Below are 18,111 nucleotides of genomic sequence, written 5' to 3'. Positions count from 1 at the left end.
TACAGGGAGGAAAAATTAATTACTAAAGTGCAAATGGGGAAGAACTTCCTTAAGGACACAAAAAAGGGAAGAAATATGAGAATAAAAGTGGATACATACTCAAAAAGAGCAAATAAGTTTACTCGCATCTTCATTTTTATAATCAGTTTCCTCGCTGCAGAGAAGTGAGGAAATACAACTGAAAACCAGAAGGTAGCTACTTCCTAAGATACAGGAAAGAAATCTCTGTGAGTTGCTGGTATTAAGGATGAGCAGCAAACAGACAGTTCAGCATGCCCAACTTAAATGTCACTGGTACCCAAGCTTTAATTAGTTTCATAGTTATCTTTCATGTAGAGGATATGTATTTCAAATGTTCCTCATATTGCCTTGAAGGTCTTTATAAATGAAATGGTCTTGAACTTTGCTCTTTTCTTTTTAGATTTGTCAATATGCATCAGTTTTCAGTACTAAAAGTTTTCTCCACCTTTTGTGTCTACCAGGGTACCGAATGTCTGCACCACAAAAATGTCCAGAAGAAATATATAAAATAATGCAGAGATGCTGGGACTACAAGCCAGAAAACCGGCCAAAATTCAGTGAGATTCAGAAAGAGCTGTCTTCAATCAAAAAGAAAGTGACATAGTGATAAAGAAGTGCCAAACTCAGTGTCTGGGACTTTATTTTCCAGTGAAGTAATTGTTTCCCTCAAACACTATGCATTTATATAGCATTATTTGCAATACTCTTCTAGGATTACTTTGAAATTAACTAGTGTACCATCTTGAATGGTGTTTACACTTGCATTAAAGATATGTACCACAAAATGCTATATATACAGTCACAGTAGTACTGTAATTTAGGTTACATGTACATAGGAAAGCACATACTATAAATTTAAGGGACTGTGGCTTCTATCTGTTTTACAGCAAATAACTGCTAGTGACATTTTTCAGAGGTATTCTACTTTAAGCTGTGCTCTCACTCTGCTATCGCTGTTCTGTATGTCAGCATATTAGTGTGGGGATTATCATACATGTTGGCCTTAATACTGAAGACAGTTTTGACTAGTATTTAAACTACAACATTTTTTTAAAATTCTTTCTACATCTGATATATTTAGGTGATATTTGGTTGTAAGCATGAAGCTCAGTTAGATTCTAGATGCAAACATGCTTACTGAATTGAAAAATCCAGAATTTTTTTGGACATTGAATTACTTGTACATTTATTACCATACAGTAGAAATACTTCTGACTTTTTATGTGATCTACTTAAAGAATGCCTTTTTTCTTCTTAAATGCCATCAGAATTCAGTAGCATGTTTCTTTTATGGTGACCTATGTTTATTTTAGAAAAAAAAATACTAATATAAAGTATATTTCTTAGCACATGCTAAGAAATATTGCCAACTATCTGCCTTCCAAAAAATATGTGAAAGTACTAGGCCAAGAAAAAGAGGTTTACTAATGATAGCAGCAGATGACAAATATCATTGATCTTAGAGGCACTAAAGAATATATTGCTAGATTTGCTTTCAACCCTGATTTTTTCCCTTAAATTGGTAGAAATTCTCAGAATGCAACTGGAGCATGCAAAAGTTTATTCTGAACAAAGGAACATTTTATGCATAGTGTCCAAAGGAAAATACTACTTCTGTATGGCATTAGGAAGTTGTTCAAACAAACAAAAGGAAAGAAGTATGTTTAAAGCCTCTGACAGGGAGCAGCAGAGTAGAAATACTAACCTTCTCTTTTTCTTACATTATTGCAATCAAATATCAAAAGACTGGGGATAAACAAGGTTTAACTGCACCAAGAATATAAACCTTGTGTTTGTATATATATACATATAAATATATATTAAAAATTTAAAAAGCCAGAAAGAATAAAAACCTTACTAGATAGGGGAGGGAGGAAGTGCACCATTTGTTACTTTGACTCTGGGTCCTCTTTGCAGCTGGAATTTTCTAGGGCTCTGAATAGAAATAGGAACAAGTTACTGTATCCCTGTCTGAGTTCCAGCATTAAGGTGCTTTAAATACTTCTAGGAATTTACTAAAATATCCAGATCAAGGGATACTAGTTGCTGCTAATGCAAGTAAGAAACAGGGATTGTAAGTAACACAGCATCTGGATTGTTAATTAGCCTTATATTTTAGTGTTACAGTGGGATTGAGATGTAGTGAATTCAGTGGCTACATTACATTTTTATTTCTTTTAGGGTGGCTTTTCTATTGTCCACATCATCTTTTGCTCTCTAAAGTATATTTACAGTAGTGCTGAGTGGTGGTTTAGGGCTATGTGCGATCAAAATATGTGTAGTGTAGAAGAATTTGTCTGTTACATAGGAGTTAGTGTCCAACTACAACAGTGAATGGTTGTGTGGGATCACATCACGTGCATTTGAGGTGGTACTGTCAGTATCCAGCTGTAAGGAATGGTAAGTGCTTCTTGCATTTTGTTAAGTAATTTTTTTCTTGGAGATAAGGAAGCAATTATATACACATACCCATTAAAGTGTAGTGCTTGGAAAACTTGGTGGCATAAATTAAAACTTAATTGTAAGTGTACTGGATCTATTTACTTAGTTCTGTACTTCAAGTAGCCCAGAGATATTTTTCAAGAGCAATAGGAAACATTCTTGTTAGGTTGTATGCTTCTAAGTAGTACACAGAGTCTGTGCCTTAATTTGCTAGTATGCTAATGCAAGTGCAAGTGTACTAAGAGCTAAGAAATGTTTCACAGTCATTTGGGAAAATCCATCCAACTGCATTTTGTTACATATGCATTCCTGAAGTCTGCAAGGAAGGATAACAGTGTCAGCATTCGTAGCTTTTCTGGAGAGTTAATATTCTTTTGTTAGAGGGATGGACTGTTTCTTTGCCATGTGCCCTCTTGACAGCAAGAAATACTGCTTTATTCAGATAAAATAAAATACTGTTGTATTTGTCATAAATTAACCAGTCACCATCCTGACTCTCACAGAAGGATAAAAACAGTACTAACATTTTATTCTAGAATAGTAAACCTCCATACATGTATATCTGATTTCTGTTTAAATTCGAAATCTTTTTAAAACAGGGGATTACTACAGCATTAGAAAAATTTATTACTATTATTGAAGTAGGCACCAGTTCAGTTGAAAACTAGTAACAGTTTGGGAGAATACCAGAATGGCTTTATAAGTATAGAATAATTTTCAACACAGGTACATGTCTTTTCAATTATTTAAACTTTTTATATCATTAATTCAACAGTTTGTGGCAGAATTTGTTCATCATGTCTGACTTGTAATTGTTGAAACTGTTCAATTTAGGAAGTGGAATCATCCATACCTATAGATACTGCAGGCTTCTCACAGGAGCATTCACAACCAAGCCTGCCATGCCATGCAATTTAAAAGAAAGACCTGGCACTAAAGAAGCAAAGCTGCAATATCTTTTCTCCGTGGCCTTTTGATGACTTATCTTGTCAGGTTAATCGTACCAGGTTATCCAGGTCGTTTGGCTCGTGAACTGTGTTTATCATAGAGAACTTAAAAAGAAGTTAAGCTTCAGTCTCTTTTGCAAGCATGGAATTCAGATTAGATTGTTACACTGGCATTGTCACAACCAGAGGGACCCTGAGAGAATCCTGAATTATTTTACATTGTTAAACGTAGGAAACTCTAAATACTGTTATCTTCAGTTTGTAATGTGAGAGGGAATTCAACAGGTTATCTCTTATTTTCATGTTTTTCCTAGGAATTGCATTCATTATTTTAAGAAAATTTCTTTGATGGCAAAAAGTGCATCCTTAGTTTGTTTTTAGTAGAAAATGAGCGCTTGTTAGCTTCCAAGTCCAGTCCTCAGTGGTTTTCTAAGCTTCCTTATTTTATGAAAAGTGAAATAGTGAAAACCATCTTGTCTGGAAACAAACCTTTCTTCAGCAAAGAGTGGTGATGTAGAGTTAGCATCCCATGGAGGCATTATCTTTGAAATGTGCTTTTTCATTAGTTTCTGTGAAAACCAATGAACTAGCTTTTAGTTTATCAACTACAGTTATATTGCATTTCTTCTTAACAAAAATATTTCCTTTTGCAGAGTTGCCTAAAACTTTTTTGGAAATTGTTATTGGTCAGTGCATCACCAGAAGGCCATCAGTGAGAACTGCAGCTGGTAAAGCCTATTCTCACTGACAGGAAAGAGAAAACTGGTTAAGGAAATACTAGGGTATTCATACTCAAGTATTTTTTCATTAATGTTTTTGACCACCTGTTATGCTTACTTAAATCCTACAAGCACATCATTAAAATTGAATATGAAGTTACCTATTTGTTATCTCTTTATAACTATTTTGTTACCCTTTTTGCACCTGTTGTAAAGGTAATAAAGAAAACAAAAAAGAAGAAAAATCCTCCACATTTTTCTGAGGTAACGGTGTAACCAAGTCTCAGAAGTATTTACAAATGTCTCCCCTCCAGTTTTCTCAGATGTGCTGCTGCACAAATATTAACAACAGTGATTAAATACTAGCCCTGTTTCCAGTGTTCTTGCTGTCATATCCTCTAAATGTCAGTGCTACTCACAGATTTGAGGGAGTGCAATATTTCAAGACCTAAGCTAGTGTGTAAATAGTGTCATCAAACATGGTATTCAGCAGTTCTGAGAATAATTGATTGTCACAAATAATAACTCATTATAAAGATTAAATAAAGAGAAAGAAGCTGAGAGTCCTCTTTCTGTAACAGCTGTCCTGTTTTTAGGCACTAGAAATATTAGTTTGTGCCAGTACACTTGGATTTGTAACATTTTTACGGCTAAGCATAAAATAGTTTGCTATTAAAGGAAGAGTTTGCCAGTTAATTTTTTCTTCTTCTAAAGCAAAAATTACTTCAGATATTGTTGGAAGCTTTCTTTCTGGACAACTCAGGGAAGAACAGCCCTGCTACCAATGAAGTTATGCATTTTTTTTCTTCTTAGGATGGTTTTCATGCCGTCCTTCACAGTAGTACAGGACCTCAGTTAGTAATTAAAAGGTGCATGGCAAGTACAGGGCAAGTCCAGTATTCCTGAAGTTCCAAACAACCATTAGTTTTTAAGACATCTGGTCAATTTGAAATACCAGCTCTATTAAAAATGGTTTTTTTCAGTTCCCTTCTGCAGATTTACTGAAAAACAAAACACACCAAAAAAAGCAGTGCTTAACAACCAGCAACAACTTACTAGGAAAGTGAATCAACCTCAGGAGCCTATCCAGGTTTTCTAAGAGTAACTATTCCCTGGGTAGCTTCCCATTAGAAACAAATAAAGTTTAAAGGTAGAAAGCTCCAAATTTCAGTGGAAGAATCCACGTCACATTATGAACAGTCAAGTATTACTACCATTTCTTTCCTCAAAGTGGTACTGAATTGTGATTTCCAACTCCTATACACATTGCAGAATTGCCTATTAGTGTGGTTTAGTACCCAACTTTACTTTGCTGAGACCTGAAATTTCAAAGAAGGGAAGATTCTCTCATTGAAAATTCCAGCAAGATCTGCCTGGTAGCTCCAGCATTTTTACATATTTTCACATCCAGTTATCAGAGTCATTGTTCATTATAGTAAGTACCACATAGAACAGGGCTGGAAGCCCCTGACTTTAAACTTACAAAATTTTGACCTTAGAATCCACCTTGATTTTGCTTCTCTGTCACATAAGCAAAAGAAATTTCTGTTTTTCAGCCTTAGCACTACTCTATAAAACAGAAAGGTTCAGAGATGTATTTACTGTTCTCTCCCAAGGAATGCTACCTCCACCAACAACCCTAAGTTACTACTACGTCCCCTTCTCTTTGATGTAAAATTTCAGCTGGAATATATGTCCAGCTATAGAGCTTGGGTGTTAACTCAGAGTTGTTTCATTTTCAGGCAGTTGTATATTATTGGCTATTTCAGAGCACCATTTTCTCAGGCATCATCTAGGCAGGACTTAAATTAGAATTTTTAGATGGTTTATTTGGGGGCAGCGGTGTGAGCTACACAGCTAATTAGTTCACTAGCTACATTGTTGTTTTGCGGGTGTTTGAGATTGTAGCTACGGAAGTGTAGTTCATTTAGAGATCTCAGATCCATATGCCTTTTCCAAACAAAAAAACTGTTAGGCATACTTAGAAAAAATGGGTAAATAAAACCCTTAAATCTAGTTGACTGAGGTCAAAAATTGAAAACAGAAAAGAGCCATGAACTAGATTCTTTATTCCTCTGTCTCAGAGTGTGGAATGCCTTGTAAATGCAACTTAATTGATTTATTGTTTATAGATAAATACAGCCTCTGAACCAGTATGGTAACCTAGGATTCACACTGAGCAGAGAACACTTGGAAAAAAATCTTGAATTGTTACTATTTGGCTCTGTCATCTAGTTTTAGAAACACAAATGTTTATTGATAAGTTTTGTGAATACAGGAAGTGAGCCAGCCATTGAAACTCTTCATCAATAAATTAGACTTTTTAAAACAAAAATCAGATCAGTGATTCCCTTTGCATTACAGATGTTGAAAGTATGAGCCAGAACTTCCCATTACTAAAAAAAAAAGATGCACTGTATTCTTTTCAATCAGCTCAGTCTTTCTCAACATATGAAGAATTCCATTGTTGTTACATACAAGTAATAATGCAAAATTCTTGGATAACTGATATGTAAACAATTGACTCTAAGCTGTTGCCTCAATTCTCAAAGAATCTTTTTGCTCTGTAAAGGGGATTGCAGTAATCTTACACTTCCTGCTGAGCTCTGCTGTAATAATCTGTACTGTTGCATCTCTCAAATATTTCCTAATTCTGAAGGCTCCATGTGCCACAGATGGCACCCTTTCACTTATCAAATGAAGTTATTCTGGTGACAGCAAAGTCCAAATACATTCCTGCTTTTGTTTAATTCAGAAGTACTGTGGTAATGTTATACTTTAAAACCTAGGGCAATGTGTTTGTATAAAAATGGAAGTAACCATGAATCAAGGTGTGAAGCATATTGTTCAAATCACATTTTTAATGAAATTGCTGACCCTAGCTCTATCACAAATTGTCCACATCACAAATTACATCAGAGGAACATTGGTTACTGTCTGGTTTACAGTACAGAACATCCTGCTCCACACAGGGAGAATTAAAAAGCTAAATATGTTCCTTGACATTTTGCTGTCAGGCCAGATTGGAACAGTATCTTCAAAATCAACAGCAATTACTTAATTCCACCTAAGCCTTATTGTGAACTTCCTTCTTCTTAAAAGACCTTTTCAGATGGTGTTAATTTTCATAATTTTGCTTTCAGGAGTTTGAATTCACTATGTCATACAACATTTACTTACAGAAATAATTATACACCCCCACCACTATGAAGTGCTGAGACCTGCAATTCCAGAAGATAAGCATTATTGTTGTGTTCAGGGAACTGATCTTTGAAATGTCTCAATCAATTGAAACGTCTTTTTACGTCTGTTTCCAGTGTTAATTGTACCATTACTTGTAAATCACAAGTTAATTTGTTTTTCCACCAAGCTTCCCACTTAATTTTTACTAAAATGCTGAAAACATGTAATAAGAAAAAAAACCCATGATACAGGTTCATACACAGGACACAAAAGGCAGGCAGACTCCTACAGAGAAATACTGAGGAGTGAAAGCCAGCAATAAGCACCTGCCTTGTACATTCTGTTAAAGGACTTCCATTGATAAAACTTGGGCTGGGGTTGTAGGACTGCTGATTTTAAAATTGCATGTGTTGCTTTTCCTTTGTGTAACTGTTGGCAGCTGGAGATGGAACAGGAGTGTTAGGGAAGGAGGGAAATTCACGTCACTGGCCTGCCATCACAAGCCAGACTTTTGTCACTAGTAGCCTTGAGTGGGCACAGATGCCATTTGCAGATGTCTTTAAGTATCCAGTTCTCAATTTTGTGCCAAAATACACACCAGCAATACCAGGTAAAGCACCTTTTATGCTCTTTGTTGTTTAAAAATGATATATTTGTGAAACAGATCGATAATACATAACACTGGAAATTGGTCCTTCTTTCCTAAAGTACATGTAAAATAAAATAAAATTTAAAAAAGACCCAAACAACTTTTGTGAGTTTATCTGGCTTTTAATCAAGTCTGAAAATTATAACTATGTTATACAGTTGCCAGTTTTCAGTCCTTTATAATTTTAAATAGATCTGCATTTTAACTTTATTTATTTGCCAATTTTTTATATACTTAAAGTTACACTTTACAATTCAAGCTGTTTCTTTTCCTAGGCTGTTATGTAAGAGATTTTCAGTACTCTTGTAAACTGCAGACCTTTTTTGAATAGTCCTTTTTCTTCTCCTTTGGATCACTTACCACTAATGAGTCTGCAGTCCCCATTTTACTGTACTCTTCCAATAAATGTAAAATACTTGTATCAAGAGGTCTCATTTTATTTGTTATTTACAAGTTGTGTTTCTTCATTTGATTCTGTAATCAAGTGGAAGACCAACTTTAGTAACATTGCCTTTGGGAATAGACACAATTCAAAATACCCTATTTCACACAGCAGGGGGAGACCAAATTTGATTTGATTTTTTTTAATTTCTGGAGATTATCTCTGTATGAGCCTCTCTCACAGTTTTGCATTACTTTTGTTTACCTTTTGCATATCAGAAGAAATTGAAGCAAGGAGTAACCTAGAGGACAGAAAGGAAAGGAGATGTTGAAATGAGCTGAGAACTTTGTTATGAGAACATTATTATGCCTTAAAAAATAAATGTTTTGAGATCCTGTGGGTAACAGAAAGTATGAATACCCCTATATGAAGACCTTCTTCCACTGCCCAGTGCTCCCTGCAGGTGCAACTTGTTTGAAGATCCAAAACCAGATAGAAAGATGTGATTTTGGGTACCTGCAGCTTACACAGTGTTGTTAAGCACTCTGCACACTGGCACAGCACTGTGATTTGAAAGACTCAGTGCCTGACTGTGAAGGAGTTTATAGCACATAAGGCAGTTTACAGCTCTGGTTCTTAAGTGGGACTGAGGTACCTGGGGTTTGTGTCGATTATTTTCTGATAGAATAGAGTTGTTCCCTTTTACAAAGCCTTTGAGGTGTTTTTCCCCACCATTTCCCAGTAATCATGAATGGATTAAGTGTAAGTCCAAAGCTTGTCCACTGAATTTCCCCAGTGTGTGTTGGAACAGAAGACAGCACAGCGATTGCATGGGACAGCACATGGGATTGCACACAGGTCTGGTACAATACTGCTGAGACTTATTTATTAGGATTATTTTAGAAAAAGCTACTGTAGCTAAATCCGTTCTTCTCAGTAATGCCTGGCCTCCAAATAATAGAAATATGTTGTTTGAAAACCTGTGACTACCAAACTGAGCAGCACAGGATGATCAGATTTTCTCATTTGAAGTATCACTGCAGTGAAGTAGAAATGAGGCTAAAGAAAGGAGCCTTGAAGGACATCAGGGCCATTGAACAATCCTACAGTTTCTCCAGTTTAGAAGTACAGTTAAAAGACTTGCTGTTGAAAAGATTTAGTTGATTAAGACTTCTCACCAGATCCCAAAGGACACTGGTGCACAAGGACTGCTTTAAATGGCAGTTCATAACATTTCCCTATTCTTGAGATGCCAAATTTAGCCATGTAGGCACATCTTATCCTAAAAAACCTCATGGCCTCCAGTGAGAAAGTGCTCCAAGGCAGATACTCCCAGGTGACCATAGCACCTTATTTTGTATTTCAGCTGAAGTTCTTCACTTGGGGCTCTTTATGTCTTGCTGACTTGTGAGCCCTAATATTGCTGGTACTGTACAGCTGGCAAAACTCCTCACAGAAGACATTTGGGCACAGAAGTTTTGATCCTGGATAGCAATGCTGTTTTGGGGTTCTTTTTCTAGACAGCCAGCATTTGCATGTCAAAGCTGGATCAGTTCTTTTTCTCCCTTTTAGATCCAAATATTGTGCATGCAAAGATGTTTTGATACTTGGATGCAAATCCTCTCTTGATGTTTGGCAGTTTTTGTGGAATGAGGGAGAGATTAATCTTGCTCAGAGACACAGAAGAGGTTCACATCTGAAGACTCCAAGCAGAAGAATGTGCCTGCCTTCAGCCTGGTGATGTGGGCAATTTGTGGAAAAGCAGGGAGGGAGAGAGTTGTTTTGGGATGTGGGTTTTTTTTCTTTTTCAGCATATTCAGTTTAGAGGCACACTAGGTCTGCTGACTTCCATAAATGTTCTCGTAGATCCCTATGTTTCCACCAGCTCCACACTCTGGAAGCTTAACTTAGCCAAGGACCATAGAGAGATCAAAAGCCAAGTATTGCCATATTTAAGATTTTTGGTAGATCTACCCCCTAAAAATAGGTCTGAGGAAATCTGCAATAAGATGCATTTACTCAGTGTGGAGCTTGAGGGTCATACAGATCACTGAGTATGAACTGTCACCAGGTCCAGAATTTTCTGATAAGCTTCTGATATGAAAACTGTTTAAAGGATTGTCTCCATCACACACTGCAGCTACTGTTCAGTCCTCCTTGAACTCCTGTTCCAGCCATTAAAAAATGCAAAAATACCATAACCGCACTGATATGGTCTAGATTACAACTTTACACCTCAAGGGACATGATACAGATAAATCAGAAAATACCCAAGTCAATGACACATGCACACACCACTGACACTACAACACACAGTGTTGATGTAATTTGATCAGTATTCATCTCCTCCTCCATCACCCTCCATTTCTTGCAGGTCTGATACACTAAAGGCACTAAAGGCTGCTAAACTGTGTGCAGAAATGCATCAGGACTAAAGAAATAGCTCTGTCTTGAGAATACAGAATAATGAGACACTTTGCTCTATTTTTCTAATAACTAAGCTCCCATAGCTTTCAATGACCTAATCTGCTGCAAAAGAACTTGGGGGAGAGAAAAATCAAGCTACTAACTAGCTTAGGATCTTCAAAAGAATTCTCAAAGGAACAGGCTGGCATTTGACCACGCTGTAATGGGAAGAAACATTTATTTTCAAGAGACATTTCCAACTCATGACGGATTAATTCTCTGTCAGCTGAAAGAAAAATGAGATTGCATTAGAAACACCTGGAGTATATTGAAATATTTTTATACTTTCTTAAAAGCTTGCAGTGGCAAGTGCAATTCGCTAAAGAGAAAGTACAGAGAAGGGTTAGTAGGATAATCCAGTTGCTAAAATTTAGTCTGCAGTTCTGTAGTTGTGAAAGTCCATGCTGTTAACATTAAGACATGGAAGTCACAATCCCTATAAAGTCAGAAAAACACATACTAAGCCCTTACCCCCAAGAGTCATAAAGACCTTCACTCAAGTAAACCTACAGCCCTGTGTATTCAAAAATCCTTTCCACTACTCTGTTGCCCTGTGTCTGAAATGAAAACAATGCAGTGACCTAGATCTAGCTAAATATAATAGAGAACCTTGAAATATGATGGAGCTAGACAGCACAATTTCACTCACAGCTATAGACCCAGAGGGTCAGGTGTAAAATCTGAGCCTGAACAGGGGTCATTTTTGTGCAATGCATCTGATTCACAGAGAGATACCTTGACTTTCTGTTTTTCCCACTTTCCCCAATACTTGCGGTGGACCAGGGGCTTTGTCAAGCTCTGTAAACCTTAGGATAAAATGCCTTTTTTGTTTGTTTGTTTTTTGGGGTTCTTTTTTTGTTTGTTTTGGTGGATTGGTTTTGGTTTTTGTTTGTTTGTTTGTTTAAATACAGCAAGAATATTTAACCAGGAGAACTATGGAAAAAACCCTTCCAAGTCCTTGTGCACTCCCAGCCTGATCACTGCTGGGGTGGAATGAGAGGCAGGAAAGCCCTTGCCTCAGTGCAAGCCCTCTCAGCAATAACTGAAACATCCTTGTGTTAACAACAGTGTTTTCACCACAAATAAATACCACAGCTACTGTGAAGAGAATTATCTCTATCCAGGCCAAACCAGCACAAGAGAGCACACAGAAAAAATTTAGGTCTGAGGGGGTGTGCATGCATCCTCAGGGTGCAGCTCACAGCAGCAGTCACATTTCACAATCTGACCCCACAAGTCTGAAATTGTCTCTTTTGAAAGCAGATGTGCTGGTTTAAAGAAGCAGGTGGTCAGGGCTGTTCCTAGGGCAGGGGTGGAGGGACAAAATAAAATAAGCAATGTAAGCACCCTGTAAGTGTTTACATCAGTCCCTGGAGTACCCCATGAAGTCTGTATGTACAACAGGGAGGAGTAGAGAGTAAAGCCCTTGTCCAGCACTTGTGACCATAGCTTTTAGGGGTGCAGAGAAAGGCCTTGGAGCAAACTAAATTCCCTCCCTGCAGACCCAGTTCTGGCTCTGGCCACTGAACTGGGGAAATGTCCATTTTGAGGCTCACAGATGTACTTAATCCAGAAATGTGTGGGAGACACTTGGCTAAGCATGAAAGTGGCATTAAATCTTCCCCCCAAGGGGTTCAATCTGCCCCTTCAAAACTGGTGTGTATGCCAACAGCTGTCTTGGACCCTGGCAGCTCCCACATCCTGCATTCTTCCACAGCCTGTCTCCTGTGAGCTGAAAATACCACCTAAAGCAGTTCCTGAAAGCCAGAGACTATAGATTACTTTGAAAAGCATAAGCAACATATGCCACAGTCTGTCACTCAGGGATTATTAAGTTTATAGCTATAACTTGCCTAATTACAAAATCACTGAAATACAAGGTTTAAGTGAATTTCAAACTAGCAAATGGGAAAACCCATGCAGCCTTTTAATTTTTTTGCAGTTTTTTTCATGATCCACTCATAAGCAGTATCTGGTTTACATTCTGATGCTCACCTACACTGGTATAAGGAAGCTTTTATTGAGGGAAGGGTGAACAGTTCATTAAGGATTAGTTTCAGGAAAAAATGTGTGCCAGAAAATTACAGAAAAGTCAAAGTTCAGGCAGTTTTATGGTCAGCTATTTGATATATAGAGTGAATACTAAACTGCTAGATCTTTTCATGCAGTGTTGTCATCACCAACAGTCCTTTCTCTCTCTCTTTTACTCATCACAGAGGTAATGGAGAAGTCAGATTAAAGCAACAAAATCAAGGAGTCAATATGCTATTATCTGAAACACACACCTGATTATTATGGGGAAAAATTTAAAGCAGATAAATTCTTACCATTTTTTACAATAAAAGTAGCCTTCAATTTCCAAGACATCTTGGAGTGCTCCTGCCGTGAGGTTAAGGGCAGCTTTTATGCCAGAAACACATTCTCCTGAAACATTTTGGGGCAAGCAAAATCTGACAAACATCAAAAATCAGAACATGGCCTATCTTTCTTTTATTCCTTGTTATTATAATATTTTTCAGCCACAGGGATATCAAAGACTTTGGTGGCAATGGCTGCAATTTAACTGCTCCCTAGAGATGGCTTTAGAGAATGCATAATCATTTTTATAAATGAGCAGCTGGCCTGCACAGCAAGGTGCACTCTGCATTTTACCAAAAATGAATAATGAATTGGATATACTCTGCATTAAGATTGGCTTTCCTCTCAGAAACTGATATGAATAAGTCTTGTTTGTTTCACTTGTTGAAAGAGAAACTAATGCCTGGCTCTTGCTTAGTGTACCAAACTTTTTTGTGTTGTAGCCATGGTAAACACCACCAGAAAGAGTCCGTGCTGGGAGGAGGCTCCCAGACATGAGCCATGGTCAGGCACCCAGGTCAAAAGCTCATGCATGTCAGTCTGCCCAGACCCTGTGAATCCTTCACTGGAGACAGGTATCAATAAAAAGGTAATGTACAAGGCTGAGCTCCAGCCTTGGACATTACCTTTTGCTGGCCCAACAAATTGATAATCTCAGCTAAATGGCAAGTATTTATTTCTATATCGAACAAAAATATTTAATTGCAGAAGCATGAAAACAATTTCCAATGCCACATCTATTTCTCTCAAACTTAGTGATCTCTGTGATCCAGGACAAAAGTTTGCTCAGGCTCAAGGGCATTTTGTTGACTTTCCACTGGCCTTTAAGTCTATAATGTGATTTCTTGGGTCTCTGTGTGGAAATGATTTGTGACTCTCATATTCCCATTGAGAATAAACCATCCATTATATAGCCTCCAGCAAAAGCTGCAGCATGACACATCTTTTGAGGTCAGATAGGCTACTGCAATGCTTCAAATGGGCAGGCATGACAGGCCTGCTGCTCCTCACAAGAAAGCAAGCAGGAAGGAAAGCAACAGAATGTGGAAAGTAAGAAACAGAGCACCGACCATCTTTACAGGGGCACATTCATACTCAGATATACTTTTTTTTCCTGACAAGACAGTCTCTGAATAAATCTGACTTCAGCTGCCCTACTCCAGCCCCTAGGAAATGTTGTCCTTTCCACACCAAGCCTTTCCTGAGCTTCCTAGGCGTGCCCCATGAGATTTCACTGACATTTACATTTTAATTTCTTATTACCAGATGTACTTGTAAGACAGCACTAAGGGAATTGTCATCATTGCTAAGAGGTGGCTGCAAGATGTCTGTGGGTTGGTTTTTTTTTCTGATTGTGTTGGTGTTTTAAGAGAGTCGTGGCAACAGTGGTGGAAGCTGTGCAAACTATATTCAGCAACAATATAAGACAGGAGAAAAAGTACACCCATGGGAGCACATAGAAAGAGTTCTAGGCTTGATGTTCCTTATGTGCTGCAGGAATTCAGCACACAACACCAGGCCCCATGACATTGCTGTGGGCCTGTTCCATCCCTGCAATTTCTAATGACTTGAGCAAAACAACAATAATTCTCTCTGCACAGCTTTTAACACTCAGCTGCTTTTTTGGACACTTCCAGCTTCTGATGCTAGAGAGATGCAAAATTAAATGCAGCATCCAATGGTCCCATTGCATCACTGCTTATATGGTGACTTTCCTCTTTTCACTACATGGAATACAATAAACTTAGTCAAGACTTGAAGCATCACACCTTTATATGAACCAAAGAAAACCATACCGACACCTTGGCACATAAGTTCTGTTTCCAGCCCTGAGGACAAGGATGGAAGCCCTGTATGGAATAACACACCACTGTGTGGTCTCCCAACATTTGAGCAACAATCCAGGCATGTAATTAATGCTCCTGGCTGTTACCAAAAGCTGGCAAGGCTCTGCTGGGAAACAGAGTTTCATGCTACTGACACACCAACAGATGCTGTCCCAAGCAAGCACAGCAGCTGTTTTAGTGGCAGCTCCTAAACCGGCAATGACTTTTGCTGTAACACTGCCCTCCAGCTGGCAGATGTCCAGGCCAGGCATGGATAAAAACGCCTGCTTTTTACCTCTGAGCATCCCTTCTCTTCCTCTTGCTGTTCTAGGTATGAAGACAAGGATCTGAGGTCCAAACTGAGGTTTGGCAGCTGCTCCTCTCAGAGGGCACCAGAGCTCAGTTCTGCACATCCAAGGCAATTCTTGGATCTTGTTTGCCTTGTACTGAGAGCAGCCAGGTAGCCCCTTCACCTCTGCATTCTGCTTCTTGAGTACTCAACTGTGCTTTTCCTCTGTCCTCAGATCAACTACTGATTTCTTTAACATCATGAATTCACAAAAACTTAATGAAGTACTTTCTTTCTAAATTTCTAAACAAGTTAATTATCTAACTACTAAGTAATTAGTCTTAAAATACATTTTTAAAGGCAGCTGTAGACAAGAACCAATCTGTTGCTAAACAATCAAGATATTTCTTCATGTGGGAAGCTTGCTCTGACTCAAAAATACTACTACAGCCTCACTAAGAATGAGCCTGCTCTTTCTGTTTTTCTGTCTCATTTCTGGAAAAATGCTCCAGAATCTAGGACTGAGGAGGGCATTATAGTACTTCAGTAGCACTGACACCCCACGTGCAGCAAGCAGACTTATCTGCACCTCCCTTTTGATAGCAAGGTTGTTTTCCAAAGGGAGGCCAATTTTTGTGTCAGAACACATTTACAAGTCTTCTTCTTTTGCTGTTGTTTTCAAGAATAAACAGTGCACAGCAGCGTGCCAAGTGGGAAAATGACAGAAGGATGACATATTGTGTGCCATTTGGATCAGGTCATGTCACAGAGTCTTGGCTGTGGCAGGACTGCCAGAGGGAGTGGCTCTCCAGAAAATCTGGAACTTCACAAGCTGGAGAGAGGAGATCAAGTCCTCAGAAGAAAGGACAGAAGCAGTCTAGGGACAAACTAGTAATTCTGAACAATATGTTTTCCTGTATGGTTCTTGCTCCTCCCTTTAGCAAAAACTCTGAATAGATGGCACTAGTCTTTAATTCTTATTTAGGGGGAAACCAATGAAACCTAGTAAGAGGCATTAAGCAGGACCTGAAAAGGAACACTAGTCTTACTTTCTCAATAAAATCTAAAAGGCTGCTCTTTTATCACTCTCTCTGACAGCAGTTGATGTCATGAACAAAAGACTCTGTAGTCACCAGATTCTTCTCTGATTATGTAAATGCTATTACTCACACACACACAAAAAGACGAAAAATATGTTAAATTTTCAGATATTTGAGATATTTAGGGTTTTTGGGTTTTTTTGAACAAGAACTCTTTACATACCTATGGCTGTTTATTTGCCCACCTATGCAAATTCTGAGGATCAAAAAGGGCCATCAATTTTCTAAGGTTCAGATAGTTTTAAAATACAATTTTAGTTTCATAAGTAGATGAAGCAGGTTATAACCAGGCAGCTTGGGCACAAATACAGCTATAAAGGAAAAAGTCTGATAGGGTAAATAACCTATAGTGCATGAGCAAACTGGGTGATGCATAGGACTGTGGGCCACAGGGTAAGAGCTGTTTCTCAAACCCAGTTTTCACATGTGCAACTGGTCTGTGTTGTAGGGAGGGCAGGACAGAGGGGTGGAAAGCCTACCTGTGGTGCCTTGCCTTCCAAGGCAGAAGACCCATTTGGCACCAATTTCATTAAGAAGCTCATAATTAAGTGCCCAGTCAAATTTCCTCATTACCCTGCCCATGCATGCAGGAGGTCAGCTGTACTCTACTCCATTTGATAGCGGGTATGTCGACCGGTGTCTCAGGATTTCAGTGGCTCTATAGGAAATGTTCGCAGTAAAAGCTAGAGGAAAATGTTCCAGCAATGTGAAAAAACATGTGTATTGCAATAAGGACCTGCATGCCACCTCTTCAAAATGGCATCTTGATGCTTGTGTTAATATTTAGGACTTTTCCTCAGCAGTCTGCCTGTATCCACCAACAAATCTTTTCCTCCTCAATCAGCAGGAATTCTGTGCTGCAAGTATTAGTTAATCTTTTGTGAGAAGTTCCTGGTAGGATTAGTTCTTTGTTGTTGTTATTGAGTGTTTGGTTTTTACTTTTTTTTTTTTTTAAAAAGAAGGTAGCCACCAATTTACATGATTATGAGAGGAAATAGAGCAACAAAATGAAAGTGAAACCTGTATTGAGTTGTAGTCTTTACTATTAGGATTTTTTTACTTTACCTAATAATAATGAAATGTTTTTTCAGTAAGAAATAGGACCAACTCTCACATAAGTCAGCAAGTATTACTTATGCATTGGTAGAGATTATTCAATAATTCAGTGCAATCCTCACAGCTGGTCTTTGAACAGAGGGCAAATAAAGGCAATGTAGTTTTCGCTAGATGAAAAACACATCAGCAGAGCTCTTGTTAGAGCTACAACCACAAAAGACACACTTGCAAACTGCATCCTAACTGCGCTGCCCAAGGAATTCACAGCTGGTTTCTGGGCAAACATTATTCAATCAAGCATTTTTCTTCTGTGGTCACCCTGTAGGCAAGCCAGGGGGAGAGGAGGCCAGGGATGTTACTGCTGTTACCTTTCCTTCCCTTCCCATAACTATTACTTTGCCTCTTGGCACTGCGAGCACATTGAATTTCCTTGCTATTGATTACACAGTAGGCAATGCATCAAAGGCATTTCATTGATGGGTGTGAGCCCTGTCACTGCTCCAGCAGAAAAGGAAAGCAATTAAATTTCCTGATGCTAGGTGGGGTGGGGTTACAGAGCACAGGCCCCCAAAGATCACTCCTGCTCAAAGCCTGCAACAGAACAAGTCTGGAATCATCCATGAAACATTACCGTGATGCTTCCACAAATCCTCCCCATCTCAACTGACCCCTT

At 38.3% G+C, this 18,111-nt stretch overlaps 1 protein-coding gene across 17 annotated transcripts in view; it reads left to right on the top strand.

Annotated features, from left to right (window-relative positions):
• Window positions 1–8,386, top strand: part of FER (FER tyrosine kinase) — a 160,468-nt gene extending 152,082 nt beyond the window's left edge. For all 17 annotated transcript variants that reach the window (XM_064404888.1, XM_064404899.1, XM_064404897.1 and 14 more), the window contains one exon: window positions 483–8,386. In XM_064404888.1, coding sequence (XP_064260958.1) covers window positions 483–625 — 143 coding nt within the window. In that variant the 3' untranslated portion in view covers window positions 626–8,386. The remainder of the gene's footprint in view (window positions 1–482) is intronic.
• Window positions 8,387–18,111: the final 9,725 nt, after the last annotated feature.

The sequence above is a fragment of the Passer domesticus genome, chromosome Z (genome assembly GCF_036417665.1).
Source record: "Passer domesticus isolate bPasDom1 chromosome Z, bPasDom1.hap1, whole genome shotgun sequence".
NCBI classification, from domain to species: domain Eukaryota; kingdom Metazoa; phylum Chordata; class Aves; order Passeriformes; family Passeridae; genus Passer; species Passer domesticus.
The sequence above is the reverse complement of the archived record's forward strand: the minus strand, read 5'-3'. Positions and strand labels throughout refer to the sequence as shown.